General features: G+C 32.0%; 1 protein-coding gene across 1 annotated transcript; it reads left to right on the plus strand.

Annotated features, from left to right (window-relative positions):
* Positions 1–1,767: 1,767 nt before the first annotated feature.
* Positions 1,768–11,799, plus strand: LOC106711251. The gene is made up of 8 exons (XM_045684275.1): positions 1,768–1,789; positions 8,474–8,841; positions 9,134–9,615; positions 9,684–9,785; positions 9,899–10,007; positions 10,214–10,360; positions 11,134–11,268; positions 11,662–11,799. The coding sequence occupies exons 2-8, from the start codon at positions 8,628–8,630 to the stop codon at positions 11,793–11,795; spliced, it is 1,323 nt and encodes a 440-aa protein (XP_045540231.1). The 5' UTR covers positions 1,768–1,789; positions 8,474–8,627; the 3' UTR covers positions 11,796–11,799.
* Positions 11,800–26,861: the final 15,062 nt, after the last annotated feature.

Here is a 26,861-nt window from a genome sequence, read left to right on the forward strand (position 1 = left end):
TGAATAAAAAACTTAAGTCTTCACAAGAAGTACATTTTATTTCTATGAATTTTCGTTATATATTGTCACGTCGTTGCCATGGTGAAGTAGCGCTCATTCGTCGTTAACATACTTACTATAGCAAAAAGTGTCGTGACAACTTTTCGTAAGAATTTTTTCCGTCTAGCCCCCTTTCACAACGCGCGATAAGGAACTTCGTTCCAAAAAAATACTCCTAACTATTTATTACCTGAAGTAAATTGTGTTTAAATAAGAAGCTAGTTTGCATTAAAAAAATTCAACGTCGGAAGTAGTTTACATTATAAATGTATTTTTATGTGTGAATAATGTTTTGTAAGTGATGTAAAAATATGTTAATAGATGCACGACCGTATCGGACTCTGCATCAAAGAAATATTATAGACATTGATCTTATGAATTATGCATAGACCTGACTTTGTCAGATACTGTGTCTTGTTAAATATTGATATTAAAGGAAAGTATGCATTTTTATTTTATACGCGTTTTCAATATTACGGTGTAAAAATAACCGTTACTAAACTTTACATTTCTGTTTTTTTTTTTTAATATTGCCAAAATAATCATCAATATAAGCTCACTGTACATCCCCACCGAGGGGTTCAGAGCCTAATAATTAAGCAAAGCGTAAAGTTTTACAGTTTTAAATATTTAACTATTTACATATTCTGTTAAAGTGAAATTTTTTCTAGAAAAAGCTACTGGCAAAAGCCTACAAACTAAAAAAAAACTTTCGTATTTTTAATACAAATTAGACATTTTAAGTAACTCCATTAGCATCAATGTTATAAAGTTCAAATTGTTAATAAAGTACATTAAACTAGCTCTGTGCAGACCTAAAACTGAATTATTAAATTAAAATTAGAAACGAGATGTGTCTGACATTTTCTACATCGCCAAATTTGTAGTCCGACAAACTTGTCTGACCCGGTGGATATAAGTTTTTACGTCCACCTAAATTACTTTAACTATATAACTAATAGCTTTTAATATTGACTTAAGTGTCAGTCGAAGTTAAAAAAGAGCCAAAAATTCATATTTTTGTCGAACGGCTACAGTCTGACAAGAATTGTGTTGTTGCTTTGTCATAAATATAGCATTTTTTTTATATAAGAGAAGGGGGCAAACGAGCAGCGGGAACACCAAGATGGACATCTGCAATACCAGAGGAATCGCAGATGCGTTGCCGGCCTTTTCTATGTGTAAGTATGTTTACTTTCTGACAAAAGTGACTGCGGTAATTGCGATAACTTATCTGACAGAACTATGTACGATAACATACTTTTTTCCACAGGTCGGATAAATTAATCAGACTTTACTAGAGAAAGTTATTATTTCTAGTCTTTTGAAATCGGAAACGTATGTCTATCTCTTTGACGTACTATTTTTGTGGGCCGTTTTAAGCTTCATATAGATTTCGCGGGCAACCCCCCCTTGCGTCTTTCGGAATAGCACCCTCTCTCTCTGGCACGTCTGAACGAAACACCCCAGTGCGTTTTGAACCTTCGCGTTGTTAGGACGGGCACTGTCGGTTACCACTTGCCGCGCTGCGTGTTCGCAAATTTAAATTGTAAAATTTAAGTGTAATATTTTTAATAATGTTTAAAATTTTTATTTTTTGTGTTGATATTAAAAATAAATTAAAATTGAATTTACTTTTATAAATTAGTGCTTGCTTGTTATTAATTAAAGTTAAATTTATATTAACTTAACTGTGATTTTAATTAAAAATTAATTAGTGTTTTTAGTGTTGGTGTAAAATTAATGCAAGGTAATTTATTTATATCATTAATTAGTAGGAAATAATAATTTAATTTAAAATACTTTCTTTATTTAATCTTAAAAATTATTAAATGTACGTTAAGTTTAACTTTTTGTGGAAAACAGATTCTACTAATTTATATTATTTAAATAATATGGAATATACTAAAACTGTTATTTTATTATTTGAAAAATAATTAACAATTAAACTTTTTAGCGTCTTTGTATGCTACTTATTTTTACAAAAAAAAAAAAAATTTTTTCAAAAGCCAACTTTTTAAAATATATATACCAAGCATTTTAGGTAAGATTATTTCCTATCCAGTACGACTTAGGGTCCTTTAAGAAGCGAACGTATCTCTATATCCAAAGCCGCGAACGCATCTGCAGTTTTTCTGGTGTTGCGGATGTCCATGGGCATCAAGGATTACCTTGATACTCTCGCCGATCGTTTACCTTCATCTCTTTTGAAATAATAAGTTTTAAGTTGGTTAGTTGTAAGTATTAATATACAATTTACAAAGAAGAAAAAAATATTCTATAGTAACCGGAACCGGAAAGTCCGTGCTAGCCGGAATTTAAATCTGAACTTTTTTATCGCAAGCTCCAAAGCTATTTCCTGCTTTTAAATTAATAATCTATTAGCCATCAGTCGCGGCTTTGAACAGAATGCAGAATTGAAGCTTAAATTTTTTACAGTTATGCATAACTTTTTATTTTAAACAATCATCGTTATATTCCAAACAATATATTTTATCTGAGTCTAATGAAAGAAATATTATATTTATATCTGAAAACTCATGTGGTAATTTTTGAGTTTATTAGTTTAAATTAAAAATGTAAATACATCATTTTCTTTTATATGTAGTGATTAAAATTATTGCTTGTATTTTGATTTTCTTTTTTTGCTTTTGTTACGCCACGGGGAATTGCGTCACTCTACGCCGTAGCGTTAAACTTGAACGGACTTCTAAACAATTAATACGTTATAACACCTTGCTAACGGGAACAGCAAAGATTATTTTTTTATTATTTACTAATCTTGTCATTAAGGGAGATATACCTAACTCCAGTTAGCTCTAGTTTTTCGTTACAAAGTGAATACAATATTCTAGGTTCCAATATCACAGATTGAAGATCGATTATTCAGTTTGGCCAAGTAAGATAAGATAACGGTCAATGATAAGTGATTACTACGACTTTGAATGCTGCAGGACTTTATACATTTTTTTAAATGAGTTGGATCTTCTTCGTGGCTGCAGTCTTTTCAGACTAATCATGGTGAACAGTGACTCCGCCGGCACTCCTTTATAACCTCTACCTTTTTCGCACATGTGTGATGGGGGACAGCTACAGCCATCTGGTGAGTCCATCTAATGGCCGACCATCCTCGTGTCTGGTCTATACTTAGGTGTTAAAACAAACTTTCAATGGTCCATTATGTTTAATAACTTTTTCTTGTCATTCATTTTGTTGATATAATCTTAAACATAACAATGGTGGCAAGGAACAGCGTACAAGGACATGGAAAAAACTAGCCCCTTATTTTATTGGAGGCAATTTTAATATAAAATTTAGAGTATAGGTTATGATAGATATTAGCGATCAAATATCTAGTACTGGATTTCCATTTCATTCATAAATGCTTCAAATATTTCTATAAGCATTTAATATTATTGATGTCTGTTTATAAATATTTAGAAATTCGCGTTAACACAACAAATTTGTTGGATTTATGCCAAATCGTTCTGTGTTCTGCCATTGCATACACGGGACTTTATACATGGAATATAGTTATTCATTTCATTGTATACAAAAAATAAAAATGAATTTTAATCAAATAGAGTTTTATAATATTTTTAAATAGTCAAAATGTAATTTAATTTAACTAGATTTGTGTCTATAAATTCTGTCCCACAATAGAATGAGATTAATGAAAAGAGATCACAGTTGCCTTCCGGACTATACGTCCGGACTTAATGTCTACTTTACGGTCTGTTTCCAATGTTGAAACGCGCCTCTGCAACATATTGTCATACAATTGTGTTTGTTGTCAACATTATGTTTTGTGCCAGAGTTTTGTGAAAACTCAGTGTTAAGCTAATTTTTTTCAATTAGGTAAATATTGTTATTCTGATTAATTTATTTAATTCACACCATTATAATATTTCTTTGTTATTAAAACTGTGTCTACAGTTGTGTGCTTTTTAGTTTTTACTTTACTAAAACCTACTTTTACGATCAATACAAATTCTTTCATTGGACAACGGACCACTATTATCTAGCGTGTTGAATTTGATTTATCAAAAAAAAAACGGAATATGATTTGTAAATGTCCGTATGATGTTATTAACCTAAACCAATCACGAGGAGAGGCAATTAAGGTAACTGTCATGATATCGTTGACTCCAATCACAGGGGGTCGTTGTTGTGTCGTTGTGGGGTCGTTGTGTCCTTGTGGGGTCGTTGTGTCGTAGCGTCCGCGTCGCTGACAGCGTGTTGTCAGCGCGATAGCTCTGTCATCGCTTTGTAAGTGCTCATCGGAATTTCAGATTGTAAAATGGATTGCACATGTAAAATTCAATTAAGTTGAGTGATAGCTTGAAATATCCAATCGGTGTGGTAAATATTTCAACTGAAATTATTTAGGATTTTAACAGCTAGATACGAATTTAAAACCTACAATTTTTACTATCGAATCTCTGTGCTATTAACACTTGTTAAACAATCGTATTGAGAGTATTAGAAGTACAGTTAGTCAAATTTATATGGCCCGATAAGAGATGCGCTTTTACCGCACTTAAGACTGCCAGAAAATATGTAAAACGTCCGTCCATGAATGTTTTACATAATTTTTGACAGACCTACCCGCGATTGCAGCGCCTCTTTCCACGGCTCAGATATCCTTGTTTGATTATAGTTGCAATACGACGATGATCTTATGTCATTTAGTATCATTTTTCCTCCCCGTCTTATCGTGAGGTTACCAAACTATGTACAACCTTGCAAATAACTAACCCCATATATATATAGATATATATTATAAGGTGGCAAATTAGCAAGCGACTACCTGGTTCGCCTGACCGCTGCCCTTAAACATCCGCAATTGCAGATACGTTGCCTACCTTTAATTGACGGAGAAAGGGACGTGCAGAAAGAGAATATTTCCCCTTCCTATGCGTGCCATCCTCTGTCAAATCCACTGCCCCTTCCCATCCTTTCCCTTCCCACCCTATACACTATACGAGTATACAAAAAATTTTGAAAATCGGTTGAGTAGTTTTTGAGTGTATCGTTCAGTAAGATACGGTAAGCGGATATACGTACATACAAGGGTCATGTTAAAATTGATAACGCACGCAGCACAAATTCTCCACTTTATGTTACTTCACAAGTTTATGTTATAGGGCTTCGAATTCCTTTGGATCATGTTTCTCGGTCATTAGAATTAATCTATTTATTGTGAATTTTTATGTGTCATTCGATTGTTAGCATATAAACAATGTGTAAAAAGGTGTTTTAGCAACGCCTTGTCAGTATTAAGATGTTGCCTTGCCAATATTATAAATGCGAATATTAAGATGGATGGATATATGTTTGTTAGATGGTTTTTCCAGCTCGGCTCAACGGATATTGATGAAATTGAACACATAGGCTACTTTAAAGTTTTTTCTTTAATTCCGCGCGGACGGAGTCGCTGGCGACAGCTAGTATTTATATATAATCATAACATGGTAGGTATGTATTTGTAATTTACATTTATTTCTAAACTATCACTTCAAAAGAATGGTGATAAAATGCAAGCAAACTAAACAAAATGAGTTTTTGTTGAAATCTCTCATAATGCCGGACACGTCGTTATCGGTTGAACCCCGTCCTCGATATTGGAGTTATAATTAAGTTAAGTGCAACTCACAGTTCCACACCTTTATAATTTAACTGAAGTGAAATGTAATAAAACACTATTATCGAATATTTTCAAAATAGACCTTCTGAAATTTCTGTATTTCTCTACTGAGTTTATATTTGGTTCTTATTTTCTTTGCAATCTCAATCTAATGCAAACAGTTTATTTTCCAAGCAGAATGTGTGCTTTCCTACAATGCAATTAAATATCATCATAATCAGCTCACTATACGTCCCCACTGAGGGGTTCGGAGCCTACTCCAAGTTAAGGGTGACTATGACATAGTCAACCACGCTGACCCAGTGAGGGTTGACTTCACACATATCTTTGAATTTTTTCTCAGATATGTACAGTTTGCATCACGATATTTTCCTTCACCGTAAGATTAAATATTTCAATTGAAAATAAGCACTTATAATACTTACTAATACAAGAATGTAGAAATATTTGATGGCTTGTTTTTTTTCTTATTATTATTATTATTTTATTTGGTTAATTTAAATTATAATTTAGTTTTATACTTCTACCGAAAGATGCTTATGATTTTTTTTTATTTTGTAGTATCTTAATATAGTTACTACTCATGTAATGGAAATTACCTGCAATAATTTAAAGTTAATTAAAAATAGAATTGTTCAATTTGCCAATTAATTATATATTTAAAACAATTTATTCAGTACTAATTGATATTCCGTTTCAATGTTCGATTTTTAAAAGTTGAAAGCTTTTTCTGTTAATTAAAACTTATTGTAGTTTCACTTTGTATCTTGAACATTCGTAGTTAAAGAACATTTTAACTTTATAATTAAGGTAAAAAACTAAATTGAGGTAGAATAAATTGTTAGTATATTATTAGCAGGTGTTTGTATGTACTACATGTTCAAAGTAATTATTCAATGAAATGACATGTTTTAAAACATTATACAGTTTGTTTCTTGGACCAAAATCTCAGTGTAAAACATGTTGTCATCCCTGTAATTATGTTTGACAGACAGAGATAATAATATGTTCTAAACGCAAATTTTGGTATCAGAAACCTACGATAAATCACAAATATTTGATACGGTATTTGATAAATTTATACAAAAATGTATTGCTGTCTTAGTTTTTTTGAAACGAAAGATAAGGAAAACGATATGTTTTAGTTCATATATTTCAGTTGCCATACTAACAAAACCTCATCCGCAATTTCATTGCTTTGAAGTTTTATTTTTGGGAGAAATTTAAGCTGTTAGGTGGCAAGGCTCTCCAAAAACTTTATCTAAATTAGTTAATTGGGCCTAGCACGAATATTTGTGACAATCGACATCGTATCGTCATCGACAACATTTGTAATAAAATTTGTACAGCACTTCTATCAGGCGTAAAGTACACCAAAAATCTCATATAAATTTAGACATAATTGACATTAACAATATGAAGTCGCTTGTCGCAAATATTCGTGCTAGGCCCACAGTTCTTTTTGCGTTGACAACCTTTATACCTTTATTAATATTGATTAGGTACATAACAGCCTATGTTTCTACAATTGTCCGTGAAGGTTTTACATATTTTCTGGCAAAACCAATCGAAAGCAGCGGCCCTCGCCGGACTAGACATCATTGTTTGATTAAAGGTTGAAAACTTGTCAAAGCGTTACACGTACGTCCTAAACTATAGCTGTTATGGTGACAGTTTGTTGCAGGATACTCGATCCCCAGTGGAAAGCGAATTTAATTCTTTGATTTCTGGTTACTTGTTTTTTAACGACTGCCTATAGTTACTGTTTGCTTCATCCTTGAGCCTAAATTTAAACTATTTTTCTGTTCTTTTTAATATACAATATTGTTTTAATATTGTTATTAATATAACAATAAAAAATTTCTTTGATATTACTATGAGATTCTGCAATTTAGAATAACGAAGTTTCATGAAAATTTCTTTTACGGTTTTGTAGAAGCGTCAAGTGTCGTGAAAATTACTATACAGTTGGCTCAACTCCAATCTCCTCGACTGCGACAAAGGTTTTATCGCTTATGTAAAATCTGCACAAATAGAAATCTAAATTTAATAACTTAAGTTGTTACTGCATTTCCTTAAAATCAGTGAATGTCTATTCTATGTTGATTTCTAAAATAAATGTGTTATAATAAAAACTTAAAAATGTAAAGATAACCGTATAAGCTACTTAAAATCCTTAAACATGTACTTAAATATGTCCTATAGACACACTAAATTTATTTACTATACTTAATACTTATTTCTTTAAATAAAAGTTAAAGAAATAACTTATTAAATTGAATTAAATTTACTAACGACATTTTTAGCCATAAAGATTTATAAGCAGAATTTACTAAAAAGACATGAATAATTAAATAAACTACGAGATTAAACTTCAGGGTTTTTAGTTGTCCTAATAGAATAAATAAGCGGTTAACTCAGAGGGATATATAGAGATTGCTAATTTTCGTTAGCCATGAACCTTCGAATACCTTTTTCAGTCCTTCGTTCCCACATAATAAATCGTAAACATTAAATTCTTTTTAAAAACCAAATTGGAACGTTTACCTATCAAAAGCATATGGTACCAATTAAACAAAATTAACAAGAAATAGTTCGAATTTGAACTTGTTAATAAATTACTTGTCGTCCGCGACTCCATTCGCGCGGAATTAAAAAAAAGATGGAGCCGTTCTGAAGATACATTCTAACAAACATCCATCAATACAAATATTCGCATTTACGAGTATAATCACTTATAATATTAGTAAGAAATAAGATCTAATCTTATCTTTTGTTTTGTTTCAGAATGTTAAAGCAACAGACAATTGTACCATCAATCGTGAACAGATAACAAAGTGAGTGATAGCTTTTTGTATGCAATAATGACTATTAATTTAAGTGATACGTGTGAAAAAATTTTGCTCCAAATGTGACGTTTATAAAGAACAGTGCCAAAACAATGTTTTGCTGCAAAGAACTAAAAGTTATTTACGCTACTGTTGTTATTTTACTCGAAGCGGATTTGTTAGTGAACACTAAAGCAATGGAGTCGCTGAGGTCTTCCAGTATTGCACAAAAAGGTGATGATTTTAAATCATTGGAGCTCTGCACAACGAGAAATCAGCAGAGGCTGGGCAGTGTGTTTGGTAATTTTACAAGACATCATAAGAAAGGTAAGGATGTCACCAATATTTTTGGATTACTCTGAACAAGAATATAAATTAGAATTCAAAAGACTACACTTAGAAATCACAACCCTGGCGGTCATTATTCTTGATAGTGATATATACTTGATAAGTATTTAAGAAGACAGTATTAGAAATCGAGTAAGCCGTTAATTTCCATTAAATTCATGATTGTCGTTGTCCTCATTAGTATCTAGATTAGATTAATTATTAATTCCTTGGTTAGATATAGAATGTTCTAATGTTTTATTGTATTCTAATATTTTATTATTATTTTCAGGTCATAGAAGAAGAACAACTACAACAACATCGACACAAACTACAATAATTTATACATCAACGGATAATATAGAAGACTTTACGACAAACGCCTACATACTAAGTACTCAAGCAACAGTTCTGAACTTACCTAAACCTCTACGATTGTCTTCATTAATGTTAGATAAAGACTACGATGATGTAAATAAATATGACCAGATAAATAAAAATGAAGTGAAAGAAGTAAGCCGGGAAAGACATTCAAAACACTATGAACGAATAAAAAAAGAAATACTTCTTGAATTAGATGACGAATCATTAACAAAATCATTGAATAAAATAAAAAAACTGTACAGGGATTCAGCCACTTCCGCTATTAACAAAGTTAATAGCAAAACAAGCAAAACTGGTATTTTTCTGACTGACAATTGTACGACAGTTGTAGCCCAAATCGGAACAACAGCTATATTACACTGCGAAGTCAGTGACATAACTGAAAATACGGTAAGCATCACACCTACTAAATACTTGTTTGTTAATTCTATCAATAACTAAGATTTTTCTTTCATCAGGTTACTTGGATAAGAAGAAAAGATTTCTCACTTCTGTCCGTTGGTCTTGTTACTTATAGTGCGGATAACAGATTTTTTTCTGCTCATGGGAGGCATGTTAAGGTAAATGTGGATCCTAAATATATCTTATCGCTCTTGAAATAGACATCAAGTTAGATTATCATTTTAATCTCCAGAGATGATGATGAACCAAAAGTTTTACATTTGTTTCTCAGGATTGGGCGCTTCATATAAGGTTCGCCACATCTGCAGATGGTGGATATTACGAATGTCAAGTACCAACACATCCACCAACAAGTATATTCTTTAAACTTGTTTTAGTTGGTGAGTTACGACTGAATGAAAAAGATACTAAACATCTTCTTATTAAATAATTCTTTTTTCAATATTGATATCTGTTTTGCTACCTCATATTTGCAATACCAAATCTTTTCGGACTGATATAAATTGTTATACAACAGAATTTGAACTTGTTTTTTTAATTTATAACACCAAAAATTTGATGAATAATTAGACTTGTTTTACTACAGCCGCATACGCCGAAATTGTTGGGGAATCTGAGAAGATCATTCACGAAGGTTCTATGTTGAAGCTTGTTTGTGTTGTGAAAAGATCTACAGAGCCACCTTCCTATGTTTTCTGGTACTTCGAAAATAGAATGATTAATTACGATTTAAGTGAGTACACACATTTACTCATTATTAATATTGTATTCCTGTCTTTTTCCCTGCGGGTGTTAGCCACAGTATAGGCTTCTAACCATCCTTATCACCCGTCATTTATCCGAATTTACTGCTTTAATACTTATATTCTCTTTAACATAATCAATCCATACTTTCTTCGGTTTTACTCCATCTTTGTATCGTAGTTTGGACTTACATTTACGTAAGAATGTTAATTTTATGACATGAAATTTTACGTTAAATCAGTTCTAAACAAATGGTAAGAATCCATTATAGATTGCTATCTTTTACGTTCATTACCCTAACATTTTCTGCAACATTTCTGCATAGTCATGCTCGTCAATCTCAAATACCTTTTTGCTTTTCTTTAGTGTGTCACCAATCTGGTTGATTTGTTCGCATTCGAGTTTTCTTTGCTATAAATTTTATTATATTATTATTCTTTCATTTACATTAAAGTTAACTTTTTTATTGTGTATCATCTATATCTATATCTAAATGTTAATCTTCTTTATTGTTCTTGTTAATTGTAATATTTAAGAGTACAAAATTACTAAAGTTAATATTTGCAAACGTTTCACATTTGATTTTATCATATTTTAATAATTAGTAGTTCTTTGTTGTCATCTCAAAATCTCCTACCTTCTTATACTATTTTACACGCCGTTTATCCATCTCTTCGTAGGTTTACCCCTAGAAATATCAGACGACCACGCTTAGACATGTACTAAATTCAAAATAATTTGATACATTCAAATTTTTTGCAGATGGTGTGAGTGTAAATAACGGTCGTCAAACAAGTGAGCTGATAATCGGTAAAGCGGAGCCGAGACACGCCGGAAATTACACGTGTGTACCGGCCAACGCCAAAGCCGCGTCCGTCACCGTGCATGTTGTGCAAAGTTAGTATATCTGTTTATTTTATTCTGTTTTACTGCCGAAATACTCGTATATGATACGTATCATGTACGAGTATTTTTATTTGACAGCACTTGACCACAATCTCATCTGCTATTAGTGGTGTGGTCGAAAGATGGTAGGCTCTATGTTAGTAAGTGCCAATTCATCTACCATTATTAGGACGGCTACAAATTGCCTTGTCACAAAATTTTAGATTCAATGGCGAAATAAACGAGATTTTATTTTATTTTTCATCAATGCTCCAAAACTATAGGTTGATGAGCAAAACCCAGGACCTATCTAATCTTTCTTAATATAAAACTGTTAAATTTTATGTGTATCCAACCATTTTTTTATACTCAAATTGCTTGAATATTAATAAGTTTATCTTTTAGGTGAAACTCCAGCGGCGATGCAGCACGGTAACTCATCAGTTATGAAAACTGGTATACATTATACAACACAAGCGTTGATAGCATTGGTGATGTTAATTTTAATATTTAAAGAAAACTATCAAGAATTCGGATAACAGATACTGCGTACTTAATAATATCCTATCATTGTAAAGTAATATAGTATTTCGTATCCAAAAGTTATTATAAACGTTTTCCAGTAACAGAAATATTATCAAATTATTTTGTTAATTATAATATTATTTTTGAGGTTATTTTCTTAGTATATTTTCGATTAATATTCATCACTTACTAGTACTGTTGAAAATAATATCAAATAATATTAAGGGTTATTTTTGTTACTGGTAAATGTTTGAGTTCTTATTACAGTTAAAGTATTTAGTAAAAAAAAAAACAGTTAATAATTAAAAATGGTATACCAAGCGAGTACAATAATTTAATTGTAAATAAATTGTGAATTCTATGCATATTTAAGAATATCTATGTAATTATCTGCTATTCGGATTAAAGAAATAAATCAGTATTTTGAATTGAACGTGCCAATTTTTTCTTGTTTCATTTGATTATATTCATCTAGGAAATGATAAGACATTCGTGTCCACAGTTCATTTAACTTTGGTCCTAAAAATGGGAAACGAAATCGCAGAAATTGTAACAAAAGAGAATCGCGAAGGAAAAAGTTACCTTCAGATTCCAATGCTGCAATATGTACTTGTACTAAAACAAACTGTTGTCTATTTTTTGAATGAGAGTAAAGACAATAATCTGTTTTATGGAAGTATTTCAACAGTGGAGACCAACTCTAAAAACAAACAATCTCTTGCCGCCTGCATTCTAAACTCCTTTAATTTTGACCATATAATAAGACCATCTTGTGAAGAGCCTACAAATTATATGATCATATAAAATTCTAATCTTCTTTATAATAAATCCATCTTGGTTTTAATTCCTTTTCAGCTTTTATTTCTAAGCCTAATTTTCAAAACAAAAAGCAATATTTTGCTTACATTATCATTTTAATTAAACTGTGAAACCGGGGTAAAAGTTAACTTGTTGCTAACTTCAATAGTGTGATAAAATTTACAAATTAGAGAATTGGAAAGTAAGTAACCACTACGTTTCATATTTCATTCTTTATAAATTACGTATAAATCGTCCAAAGATTTTCTTTGAAGATTTTAAATATTTTTTTTTTCCTAACTTTACACTCGATCTAAAAAATCGTTGCCTGTTTTAACTTCTCAATAACATCGAGTATCTCATAAATAATTCATTAAAACCACATCTGTCATTTCCCACAAGTTAATTGGAATATTTTCTTTCATTGTTTTACAAGGCGGAGGAATATTAAATAAACACGAACCTATTAATAAAATTTTGTGGTAATTTTAATATTAGATTCAATTATAATTTAAGCTACATTGTATTTGTTGATTTCTGTAGATATTTTTATAGATTATGAAAACGAGGACTCGTCTGATGTCATGATCACCGACTGTCACCAAACATCACCAATGTCTGACCGCAAATCCGCTTTTGTCCCAGTTAATCTTCGAAACGGCTGGAACGATTTTTTGAATGTTACTCGATGGTAGGTTATGTGTAAGAGAGTAACGTAGGCTGTTTTTTTAATCTGCTCTGACGAGGACACAGGCAACCCCGCTATTAAAAATACATATAAAACATAAAAAATATGCCTATATATATAAAGTTACGTAATGATGCGCAAAGTAGCCATAAATTGCATAAAACGTTTATTTTTGCTTTCCTACACCTACACCGGAAGGGAAGACAGCGACTCTGCTTCCGGTGAAATATTTATTAAGATGATGTATTATGTTTAGATGACAGATATTGACGCTAAACTGAAAGGTTCGCTTTTTCTTGGTCAGTAGGTCATATTCAATCCATTATGGTAAAAAAGTAATATAATGTAGTGCTTTTTTGTTATAAATTTTTGCCTCTCTTACAATGAGTTTTCACTACCAAAAATCTTATTGTTAAGTCTCTCATTTTCTTTTAAAAAAAAAAACAGAGATGGTAATACTTTATTATAAGAGTTACGGTGGAGAAATGTTGCGGTTAAAGGAAAACTTAATTAGCCTATGTGTCTTTTCATACTATATTTTACATTTATGCTAAATGTCAGCGTAATCCGTTGAGCCGTTCTGGAGATACCTTCGAAGAAACATCCATCCATCCCTCCATCTATCTATCCATCGATCAATTCATGTAAACTTTTTCATTTATAATATTAGTAAGATATCCGGTACTTTGCAATCTATTGTTTCTAGTCTGAAAGGCTCCACGGATTTTAAAGTGAGGCGTCATTTTTCAGCAAGAGTAATCCATTATCTGCCTACTTCTTTTTTACGAGCATTCATTTTATATCTTCATAAAAGTATATTATTTAAAATACTTAGCATACACCACAAAACTGTAACATGTTTATCTCAATCATACCATTATAGTATATTAAAACTTTTTATATCAACGTAGCGGCACTTGGAAATCAACTAAAAGTTTGACCGCTTTCTTTCTTAACGGTCTGGTAATAAAACTTTTCTAAGACGATTAAGTCATAAAAATTTCCAGCATTGCCCTCCCGAGGCAATAAAATTTAAACGTTATCAACGGATCTATGTTATAAATTAGTTCTCAAACAAATGGCTCACACTTCGACCAGATGGTAATTAATTATATTATTACATAATTAATATAATAGTTATTTTAGAACCAAAAAAAACTTGATTTACGGTGACCTATGTAACCTATAGACTGGTATTCAAATACACTAGTAATAGATCAGATGTCACGAGCTCTTTTTTAAATATTTTATGAGCAATCCTAGTCGTTACTACCGCTATCAGTAACAAGTGTCAAACTTGATGATCGAAACTCTACTAATTGTAGAATATTTTGATTGCATATTTTGGTTGGTAATGTCCCTTAAATATGTTTAAGTTAAGTAACTTTGCCTTCAGGAAAGAAAAGAAATTGCATGACACTTCACTCTGAAAATTCTTTTTTTTATACATATTATAAGGTGACATATAAGCAAGCGGCCACCTCAATTCCCCACATCCGCTATTGCAGATGCATTACCTACCTTTAATCGATGGAGGAGGGGATGCACAGAAAGGGAATATTGCGCTTCTCCTCCGTCATATCCCAGTCCCCTTCCCTTCCCCTTCCTTTCCTCATAAGAAAAGGGGGGAAGGGAAAGATGACTTAAATTAGGACTCTGGCACTTTATGTCTAACAATATGAAAATAAATGGATGTATGTATGGATCATAATAGAATCGCCTATACTCAATTATTTTTATGTTGATTTGTGTAAAACAGCTTGGAATGTAATTCTAAAGGTTCATTTAGACACAAGCCGGAATCGTACGAACAGCACTCGGATATCGCTTCAGAGCGAAACAAACGTATGGGAATACATGAGAGCGCTATACCTCTACTGATGTCATCGCCAGACAGTTCGAACTGTACGTACGATTCTGTCTTATGTCTAAATGAACCTTACAACTATATATGTAAAAAAATACCGATCTAGAATGATAAAAAATATACCTTGCGTTTACGATGATTATTTTGTTCATATTTTATTTATAAAACGACAGCTTTTTTTTCTTCGTCCTAGCTTTGCTCAAATAGCTAGCCATCAATGATAATGTCATTTTTGCGTGTTACTAAACTAAGCTTGGCATTACATAAATGTACACAGATTAACCTATTTTCCTAATGAGATAAGGTATAAGAAAAACGATGTAGATTTTGATATTTTACATAGCAAAAGTTATTTTTGCCGTCGTTTCTCACTTTCTAAACGCTTACACAAAAATAAATTGTCATCTCTATTTTTTCGAAGGGAATGAAAAAGACGGATAAATGTTATCGAAAAGATAATTAGATTGTGTCAACTCAAAGCTACCTAAATTATCCTGTTGACATATTGGAACGAAGTTCCTTATCGCGCGTTGTGAAAGGGGGCTAGACGGAAAAAATTCTTACGAAAAGTTGTCACGACACTTTTTGCTATATCACCATGGCAACGACGTGACAGTATATAACGAAAATTCATAGAAATGAAATGTACTACTTGTGAAGACTTAAGTTTTTTATGCATAGAATAAACATTGGTTCCTTCACTAATTAATTGAAAGGAACTTCGTTCCATCCGGGTGTCCCTTGACACCTCTCAAGTTTTTTTAATTGATAGTGTATTATAGTATATATTGACTGTTGGTTTCCGAGACATAAATCTCCGTATAAAACATATCATAATCCCTGTTATTATCTTTAACAAAACTGAGATAACAATGTGTTTTAAATGGGGATTTAAGTCTCAGAAACCTACGGTTAACACAGGTTCTTCGATTCATGGACGTACTGTTAGGATAGCGTCCTTGGGTCCTTTTATTAAAAAAATGATACACACTTTACTAACTGCTTATTTATTAGAGAAACACTATTACTTTTGACTACTAAAAATGGACTACTGAAAACGGACTGTTCTGAATGCACTGACAATTTATAGACAACTAGCTGTCGCCCGCGACTCCGTCCGCGCGCAGTTAAAAAAAAAAATGAAAAATAGATGTTGGCCGATTCTCAGACCTACTGAATATGCTCACAAAATTTCATGAGAATCGGTCAAGCCGTTTCGGAGGAGTACGGTGACGAAAACTGTGACACGAAAATTTTATATATATCTATATATATAAAAGAAAGTCGTGTTAGTTACACTATTTATAACTCAAGAACGGCTGAATCGATTTGACTGAAAATTGGTGGGCAGGTAGCTTAGAACCAGGAAACGGACATAGGATAATTTTTACCCCGTTTTCTATTTTTTATTCCGCGCGGACGGAGTCGCGGGTAAAAGCTAGTATTAGATATTAGATTTATACTTTTTGTTTGTTCAATGAAACACGACACTTTACTTTTGATAAAAGAGACTGTTTAATTCTGATACACAACTTTTTAATATATATATATATATATAACAATACACTACGAAACGTAAAATAAACTTTATACAAAACAAACTCGTTACAACGTGAAGAAAAAACACACACAAGAAAGAATAAAAAATAAACAAAAGACAACTCTATTCGATACATTTTTTTTTATAAATAAGTCGCGGCGCCAATATGTGCCAGTTCTGTAAATTATCATTAGTGGCGCCATCTACTAAAATTGAATTGCTCTTAAACACTTTTAGTGACGTCAATGACGTTTTGGGGGTTTCTGCAAACGTGGCAGTTATACCCTATATATTATTCTTAATTGTTCATAACAGTACGAGATACTTATAACAGAAATAAATATAGTTTTCGCGTAATTTACGCAATTTATTAAGTAAACTATTAATACTTTCACGACTTCTATTGTACTTGATAATAAAAAGCTATTTAAAAAGGCTATTCCGTTACAACAATAGCGAAATTTACCATTAGCCTAATGGTTTTTGTAAAAGAAAATGTAAAGGCAATTCATTCTATTATAATTAAATTCAAGGTTGATTATAATCAATTTTTTTACCAGCTTTCAAAATAATATAATCGAATAATGTAAGAGTTGATAGTTTTAAATTGAAAATTCCGAGTATTTATAGAAAAATGAAAAATCACTTTTATAGGGAAAGTACGAATTTTCTGATACTGTAGTGACAGTGACAGTATCTGACTTAGTAATTTGTAATATTAAAATTAACTACCCACAGACAACTGCAACAATATTATGTGTAACAGATAAAAATTTTATATAATCGTTTTTTTGTTATTAGCAACGTAAATAAATAATGTTTACGAAATATTTTTTTCGATATCACATATAGACTCTCCAGTTTTATTAATTTGTGTATATGTATAGATAAACTTTGAGGATATACCCTTTCTTAATTTATCACCGTGTAACCTTTCCTAAATGTGTGTAAAAAGCATAAGTACTGGAATTGACCACCAGTAAACACCCTCAACAGAAGAAGTGCAGAAATTCTTCGCTCCTAGGATCTTCTGGTACTGGTGTATTTACGAATTAATAATATTTTCACAGTGAATTTTACATAAATTTTCTAAAAAAATGTTTCATAAAATATCCTACAAGGTGCGACGCAACACCAAGACTGCAACACTCCTGTCTTCTATGTGGTCGCGGCATTGCAGTGGTATTTCAATGAGCGGGCCATTCATGCAGCAGCTAATACTGCTGCGGACTCTACCACTGAAGAAATTTATGTATCGCATCAAGCGTAATTTGAAGATTCATCTTGCTTATTAATAAACATGTTATTAATACAATTTTGTTCTTGAATTAAAAAATGCCAGTAATTATAAAACACTACAACTTCTGTTCTATAAATGTGCGAGGAAGTAAAAGTTTTGAGTGGTCGCTCGAGAGCTTTTAAGTACACATAGTCGCTATTAAAAAGAAAAATTGCCGGAACGTTGATTGCTAGACGATATTTTCCGGTGTACTGGCAACTTTGCAAATTGCCGGGGAATTTTGAAAATTGCCGTTTCGATGAAACAAGCCACTTCGTTTAAAATATTGAATAGCACAATACGTACGAAATGTATTGTAGTTTTTTTTAATCAGATTAAATTATGTGATATTAAGAAATCGTGGAAAAACATTTTTCTAACAATGGTTATTGAGTTAAAACATTATCAGCAGAACGATAGATGCTAATAAATATATATATATAACGCATAATTATAATTTTTGTTTTTTTTTTTAACTAGTCGTTTCAGATGTCAAAGGCATATAAATACGAATGGTTCAAAGGAACAGAAAGGTTAATAGTTTTCAACTTATATCTGATGTAATAAAATTAAAGGTCCTACCACAAAATAATCAGACAGTATTTCAAAGACATTTTAGGTTAAACATAGCGTACATCATAGCATACATCTAGCGCCCTGCGGGGATTTTTGATATATCATGGTTATTGAAAAATTATTATGCGTAGGCTTGCCAAATGCGATCATTACCAATAAATAATGAAGTAGTTATACCGAAAGCATTGTGGTGATACATATTTATAATGAAACATACAACCACGGTGACGTCAATAATATCAATCAGCGGCATTCAAAGTGTTAAAACACGTGTTTAACTAAACAGTGCCTTACAGTATTTTTGTAGTAATACAGATAGGATTTTATTTTTAGAAATAGATTGCATTAAACATAAAGCTACTCGACTAACATAGCGATTTCTACGTAAATGGCAAATGTGAATAACTTTTTCATATTTATTTCAATTCTATAATCTTAAGATTTCAAATTTCAATATTTCCTCGTCTAAGATTATTGGCATCGTTTCGACTTTCATTTCGTACATTTCCTTCATAGAATACGTTTCAGTTAAATCTTAAACTCGACGTATCGTATTTGATAGAATCTCTTATTTTAAAATATTTCTACATGAATTTCAATTTTATTGCCACTTCAAAATAGTTTTTCCAATTCTGAATTAATGTTTTGCTTGTACTTTTATCAAGGCAAACAATAAAATAGTAAAATTACTCACACATTTAATCAGAAAATGACCTCTAGAAATGTTAATTTAAAACAACAAGGAGCCAAATTTAATGCACCATCAAAATATTAAGTAAATATGGCAAATCGTCAAAAACTGAAGTCTCGAAGACCCCTTTGAGCACACAAAAGTCTCGGCCCACAAAATGAAGAAGAAATGTATAAGCAGATGGTCACGGATATCGGTAAAATCTGAAATGGGCTTACAAAAAAGTTTGGGAATCTCTTGTCCAAACGAAAAAATAAAATGTTGATGTATATTATAAAAGCAACAATAACAAACTACTTAGCTCTTTAATACTCTTAGTTCTTAATTTAAAAATACTTCTTACAAAATTATTCAAATAAAATTACTGTCGCAAATAAAGGACATTAAACGATTTAAAAAATTGCCACGAAGGAAAAAATACGCAGGCCCACAAACATATTTCCACATCTTGATACTTTATATGAATAAAACATTCGACTTGGTTGGGATTTTTTTGTAGATAAGATGTTTTTGTGACCTTAATCAGATGTACGGCCTCATAGGAAATGAGAGAGATGGAATCTAATTTATTAACATTGCTCACATTTTATCAACAGGGGCTTTCTTTTTTTTGATTTTTTTGTTTAAATATTCATACTATTCGCATTTGTACAATTTGATAAGCTACGACAATATGTTTTCTTCAGGTATTTTGGCAGTGAAAACCCGCGGGACGAAACATAAGTCAACAACCGTACTAATTAAAAGATAAACAAACGTAATGAAAAGAGTTTAAAAAGAGAGAAGTTGGATGAGGCAATCTGTCAAACAATTGGGTCTAATTATCCGTCTTGAATTTTGTAGAATCGATTATGTTGTAAAACTCCACAATATGTATGCTGTTTATATGAGGATAATTAAATAAATCTTCTAATATATAAAATTCTCGTGTCACAGTTTTCGTTCCCGTACTCCTCCGAAATGGCTTGTCCGATTCTCATGAAATTTTGTGAGCATGTTCAGTAGGTCTGAGAATCGGCCAACATCTATTTTTTTTTAACTGCGCGCAGACGGATTCGCGGGCGACAGCTAGTATCACTTTAAAATTTAAATTCAGCAGTTACGTAATTCAGTATATACTTCATAAAAATAGGGATTATTATGGATTGATACAAAAAAAAAACACTGAGGGGAATAATACTATGATTATGATATTATATTATATAAAATGCTTTTTCTTATATAAAGTGTGACCGAAAAGTACAAAGTTTGATAACACAAGAGTTAGGACCACATTAACATGTGTTATACGACGCGTCCCCAAAATTAGTTTCCGACGAAACATGCGTAAACTTTTTAATTAGAATTAACAATACGTGACCCTCGTTCAAAATGTAGTTGGTTTTAGTAACTTGTTAGCGTTCGGTGAATTATTTCATAGAAATTTTGATAACATATAGTAACTAACATGTTAACTACGTGACAGGTTAAATATGAAAAGCTAAGCGATACAATCCCCTAACTTGGGGTAGGCTCCGAGCCCCTCGGTGGGGACGTATAGTGAGCTGATGATGAAGCGATACAATGTCACATATTATAATACTATTAAAGTCACTGATTACAATGGCAAAAAAATACTGCTTTCTGTCACATTTTTTTTTGAAAAAAAAAAAAGGTTTTAATATAGAAGACAAAACCAAAAGTCATCATCATCAACCAGTCCTTTTCTACGGAGTGCATAATATACACTTTCCATACATCTCTATAAACAGTCAAATTTGAATTCACTCTCTTAAGCAAATCTACTTTCACACAATCCATCCATTCTTCTCCATATTGTGATGCCATCTTCTAACGAAGATTGGTGATCATCGTAAAAACTTGAACTCTGGACGCAGCAGCTCGTGATATCGCGTACTTTTGTTGTATTATTGACGCAGATCTTTCAGCCAAGATGTCTGATCTAATCCATCCATATTTACCAGTTTTTTTCTATCTTTGTTACCATTTAAAAAAAAATCTTTATATTTAAATATACAATACACCAACAATACTTCAAATTGAGCAAGAAAATGAAACTACTCGTTCACTCGAGTAAACTAAAATTATTGTACCTTTGAACAAACGTTTAAAGCTAACCCATACATATGTTAGTTCTTTTGTATTCTAAACGTACTTTTCCTTTCGATAACGTTTAAAAACGGTTACCACTGTTTTATTATTTTGATTAAAATATATAATCGTTTAATTTAAACATTGGAATAACGATTAGAAAACTTCACGTAACGTAATTGACAAAGTTTTATTAACTCTCCGTATACGTAATTGATGGTAAAAGTTGCTTAAATATTTTACAAACTATTCATTGCAAATAATAATGAATTACTAGCTTTTGCCCGCGACATTTCCTGTGTGGAATTTATTTTAAACTCTTATTTAGTATACTATTGAAGACTGTATTCTATCTTTGTTCGAAAAATCCACGTAACGTGTTAACAAACATACATCCAAACTCATTGGAACAACATCACTTTAAGACTAATTAAAATTTAAATATCGAATTTCAACTGTGTTTTGTTTTTTGATCTATTTAATTACACGCTTTAAACGTGCGAGTAAATATAAACACAAAAAAAAACTTTATCATAAAAATCTGGTCACAAGCTTAACATTAGCTCATTAATATTAATTACAACACGCTATGTTCACGCTCACTAACAAATAGCATGTTTTTCTTGTTTATTCTATTTAGATTGCTTTCATTATAAATTAAAACAGTTGAAATCTGTCAAACAAACAAGGCTAATCGCTAGCAATATAAATGTGTAAAATATGTACAATGAACTTTTTTTATACATTCCTTTTTGGTTCTTTATTGACAGGAAAGGCATCTGCAACTCGCATACTACAAATATCCATCCATGGACAGCGTAGCCGCTAGCTTTTGCCATCTTTTATTTTAATAAAAAGAGAATTCAAACATATACATACATACTTTAATTATTTATTTATACATAGTAGGTACACTTGAAATTGAAGATTACAAAAATAAACATTAATAGTGTAAAATGTACTATGATAAAAATAGTACACCACTGACTTGACTTTTAACAGTGGTAGATCCCACAAACAACAATATTTGTTGGGTGCACGAATTGGCCGGGTCGACCGGTGCAATACCACGACCACACTAAAGACAGGCGTGAAGTGGAAGCAATTCCGCGTTTCGTCTGATGAGTGTGGTGTCAGATGCTTAATTTAGTCCACGTTCCTTTTAAGAAAAGGGTGGGAAGGGGAAGTGGATTTGACGGAGGAATGGACGCATAGGAAGAGAATATATCCTCTCTCTGTGCGTCCCCTTCTATGCAGATTAAAGGTGGGCAACGCATCTGCAATTGAGGATGTCTATGGGCAGTGGCCGCTTCGCTATTTAGGCGGACTCGGTTGACCGCTTTTGCTCGTTTGCCACCTTATTATATTTAAAAAAAAGATTGGAAATCCAAATCCAGCAATCATTACATTTATTACTACGCGTGAAAAAAATTGTATACGGCTTGTTAAAAAGGAGGACCTTCGGTATAAGTTTAGGAATGCTCCATAATTATAATTAACATTAAATTATATTCCAACGTTTTCTGAATTATAGCTAACCTAATTTAAATAAAGTAAAGAAGTACTAGAGGCGAATCTAATTAAGTCTTTAATTAGACTGAATTTGTGTCTTCGTTCTTAACTTGAAATACATTTATTTTGTTTGTTTATCACATCAATTACAGAGAAAGCTTTTGATTCAATTTTACGCAGGTCTTTGTAAATTAAATCTACAATTGTTTCATTGTCTGAAATGTTACGGACTTAAATTCTACGTGTCTTTATCTTGAAGATGGTAAGTTTGTTTGTTATAATTGAATCTTAGAATATAATACTTAAATAATTATTTATTCACGTTTAATAATAATCATTGCTATTTATATGTTCATACATATATTTATCCGACGTTCGTATAATGAAGGAAAACGTAGTGATCCAACCTGAACACTATTGCGAAGAAATTCGAACATGTAGAACATAGTCTGGAAGAACACATAGGCTACTTATTAAGTTATTTTTTAATTCCGCGCAGACGGAGTCGCGAGCAAAAGCTTGTTACCTATAAAAAGATTAGTATTTAAAAATTAAAGTAAAGTCTACTTTCATTTTTCAAATTAAAATATTTAAGATACTTCTCGTCCTCATCGCTGTTGTTTTCATATAATGTGTTAAGATATTTGGAGGTTTGTATAAATTTTTAAGCAGAACGGCTCACAGAAAGAACTATTCAACATTATTCCGTATAAAAAAAGGCGGCTGACACGGAGTACTTTATGTTTTATTCATGAGGAATACCTAAATGCGAAAATGTTGGTACAAATTTGCGTGCCGTTTGGCGCGTGGTACACTCCAACATTGTCAATCTTATGAACATGTATTCTGAAAGATGCGCAAGTGATAGAGAAATTGGTAAACAAAAGAACGTGTTACACTATGAGATTATAGAAATATAAACGAGAAAGTAATGAGATTGAATGTATATAGTTAGAGGTTACAAGTAATCAAGATCGGAAGTATGAATAAAAATCCTAGTAGCATTAAACGTGTTATTATTTCTTAATTAAAATGTTCTAAAATGCAAACGAATCCATATGAAGTGTGTTTGGAAGCGTATTTTCAGTTCGACTATATGAATATAATATAATCGTAGAAGCAATCATTAGATGAACAAGAACACTTCGGAACAACAGAAAAGGTTCATATTTGTATAATTTATAAGGAAACGCAAACAAAACTCCCGGACAAAGCTCGTTAGTACATAATTGAATTGAAGCTTAATTAAGTTACAGTATTATTCTGATATATTCATAGATGGATCAAGGTAATGTTAGTCATGAAATATTAACGAAAACTAATGATTCCCAAAAGTGGTCAAGTTGGACTTCCGTAGTTCCTCTGAAGACTCACCGGGGGTGTACAGTCAGCTGCATAACTATGTATACACATACACACACAACTCACGTCTATGACCAAGAGGGGTAGGCAGAGATCACGGACTTCCATTTGGTGTGGCCAAATGAACCTCCGCAATCCACTTTCCGCCATTTCGCGAGACGGAACGTGACGGGTGGCGAGCCGCGTTGCCCTCTTTTTCTCTCGGGAATTCACACATATGTGCGAGTTGCATAACGATGTTTTCCTTCACCGTACGAACGTCGGATAAAATGAACTAGGTAAATCAAAAATCAAAAACACATTGATACATGGCAGGATTCGAACCCAGGACCTGCAGATTGCAAGTAAAGTGCTACACCCTGAGTCACAGACGCTTTATGTATACATTAACAAAACTTTAGAAACTTGTATAGGCAGTCGGTTTCAAAGACACTTATGCACGTATTTGACTAGAACACGTACTCGTGGATGGAAGCATAGAGACCTATTCACACTTACATACACATTAAAACCATAAGCGTATACAAGTGTATGGAGCTTTTTAAATTGATAAATATTTATGCAGCTGATTGTACAAAAGTGAGATATTAATAAAAAACTTGAGAGGTGTCAAGGGACACCCGGATGGAACGAAGTTCCTTTCAATTAATTAGTGAAGGAACCAATGTTTATTCTATGCATAAAAAACTTAAGTCTTCACAAGAAGTGCATTTTATTTCTATGAATTTTCGTTATATATTGTCACGTCGTTGCCGTGGTGATATAGCAAAAAGTGTCGTGACAACTTTTCGTAAGAATTTTTTCCGTCTAGCCCCCTTTCACAACGCGCAATAAGGAACTTCGTTCCAAAAAAGTTCACAAGTGAGAGTTCACAAGTTGAAAAAGAAATTTAGCGGCACATAGTTCACTGAAACCAAGAAAATAACTAATTAATAATAATAACTAAGCATATGAATGTGGGTACAACATACATAATTCTTAGTTGTGATGCACTTTTTCTGTTTACCAAATTATAAATTATCAATATAAACAATCGAAGAAGAGGGTAATGTTTTCCCAACACACAATCACTACATAATAAAAGAAAAAAACTTGAGAGGTGTCAAGGGACACCCGGATAGAACGAAGATCCTTTCGATTAATTAGTGAAGGAACCAATGTTTATTCTATGAATAAAAAACTTAAGTCTTCACAAGAAGTACATTTTATTTCTATGAATTTTCGTTATATATTGTCACGTCGTTGCCATGGTGAAGTAGCGCTCATTCGTCGTTAACATACTTACTATAGCAAAAAGTGTCGTGACAACTTTTCGTAAGAATTTTTTCCGTCTAGCCCCCTTTCACAACGCGCGATAAGGAACTTCGTTCCAACAGCACATTTGAAAGTTCAAGCAAAAAGATATACTTGAAATCGAAAAGTGGAAATGTATGTTAAAACGATGAAATGTCCAAAATACGGAATGAGGATCACCTCATTCCGTATATAATATATCAATATTACGATATTCGCATGAGGCACTTCGACTACGATATTGATGACGTAATTACGTGTCGTGCAAATACATAACGTACAGCAATAGTACACGGTAAGAGATATGTACATGACAGTCTCGGTTGCGCAGTGGTTATGCAATGTAGTTGTAATCTACAGGTCCGGGTTCAATCCACGCACCTGCCAATGTTTTCGTACTTTGAATTTCATAGAAATTTAGGCCCTTCGTACACGAGGCAATGTAAATTGCGTCACGTCACAATCGTCAAAGTGAATCGTCTAAAATTCGCTTACTGACTAAAATTACAGGGTTTCGAAGATTTAAATGTGTCTTGTGTACGAAGGGCCTTATTTGACAATGATGAATTTTATAATTAAATAAGAGAGTCGTCGAAAACATAGCGATAAAACCTGCACACGAATTAAGTAATTATCTAAATATCAACACTTAGCTGTGAATAAATTCTAATTGTGACTGAAGGTAATCCGCATTGGGCCAGTATGGTTGACTTAAACTTAATCAACCCTTACTTACGGTAGTTTCGAGTCCCTCGGTAAGAACTGACTTCCCTATGAAATTCTGACCGTAAATTTTATCTTGCTACAATTTACAACACAATTTTACTCTGAAAACAAAAAAATAACTTCGGCCACGTTTATTTTATTGTATCCTTAAGGTATTAAATCATTACAAAGGTTATCCGGAGAACGGAAAAACAAAAGAGCTCTGTTTTCAATGGAACCGTGAAGAAAGAAATGAGCCTGTTAGTGGAAAACGCGCTTAGAATTTGTCGCTTTAATTAACCTAGTTTAATTATATTTATGCAAACAACTCAGAAAACATTATTTTATTAAAATATGTAGTAATATTGACATCGGTTACACATTAAAAACGTTTTATAAAATTATTGTCCTGACAAAATTTCTGTCAAAATTCTTTCAAAAATTATTGTGTCAAAAAAAATCATCACCATTTCTCACTAAAAAAAATTATTATTGTGCATTCGTTTCTTTAAAGTCAATAATTTACAGTAAAATTTGTGTTTAAGCAATTAAAAATCCACTACAGTGTGAACTAAACTTTATAGCAGAAATTACAAACCCTGTTGGATGGTGTTCACTAAAAACTAATAAGTTACACATATACGAGTATATTGCTACGTACATATTGCTGTTCCTGGT

Source organism: Papilio machaon, chromosome 25 (assembly GCF_912999745.1).
Source record: "Papilio machaon chromosome 25, ilPapMach1.1, whole genome shotgun sequence".
Taxonomy (NCBI): domain Eukaryota; kingdom Metazoa; phylum Arthropoda; class Insecta; order Lepidoptera; family Papilionidae; genus Papilio; species Papilio machaon.

Bases quoted from the DNA above. Each gene is read 5' to 3' on its own strand.
- LOC106711251 (XM_045684275.1), top strand. From the start codon at position 8,628: ATGTTTTGCTGCAAAGAACTAAAAGTTATTTACGCTACTGTTGTTATT. The intron at 9,786-9,898 runs GTAAATGTGGAT...TTTGTTTCTCAG, and splicing joins CTCATGGGAGGCATGTTAAG to GATTGGGCGCTTCATATAAG. The intron at 10,008-10,213 runs GTGAGTTACGAC...GTTTTACTACAG, and splicing joins CTTTAAACTTGTTTTAGTTG to CCGCATACGCCGAAATTGTT.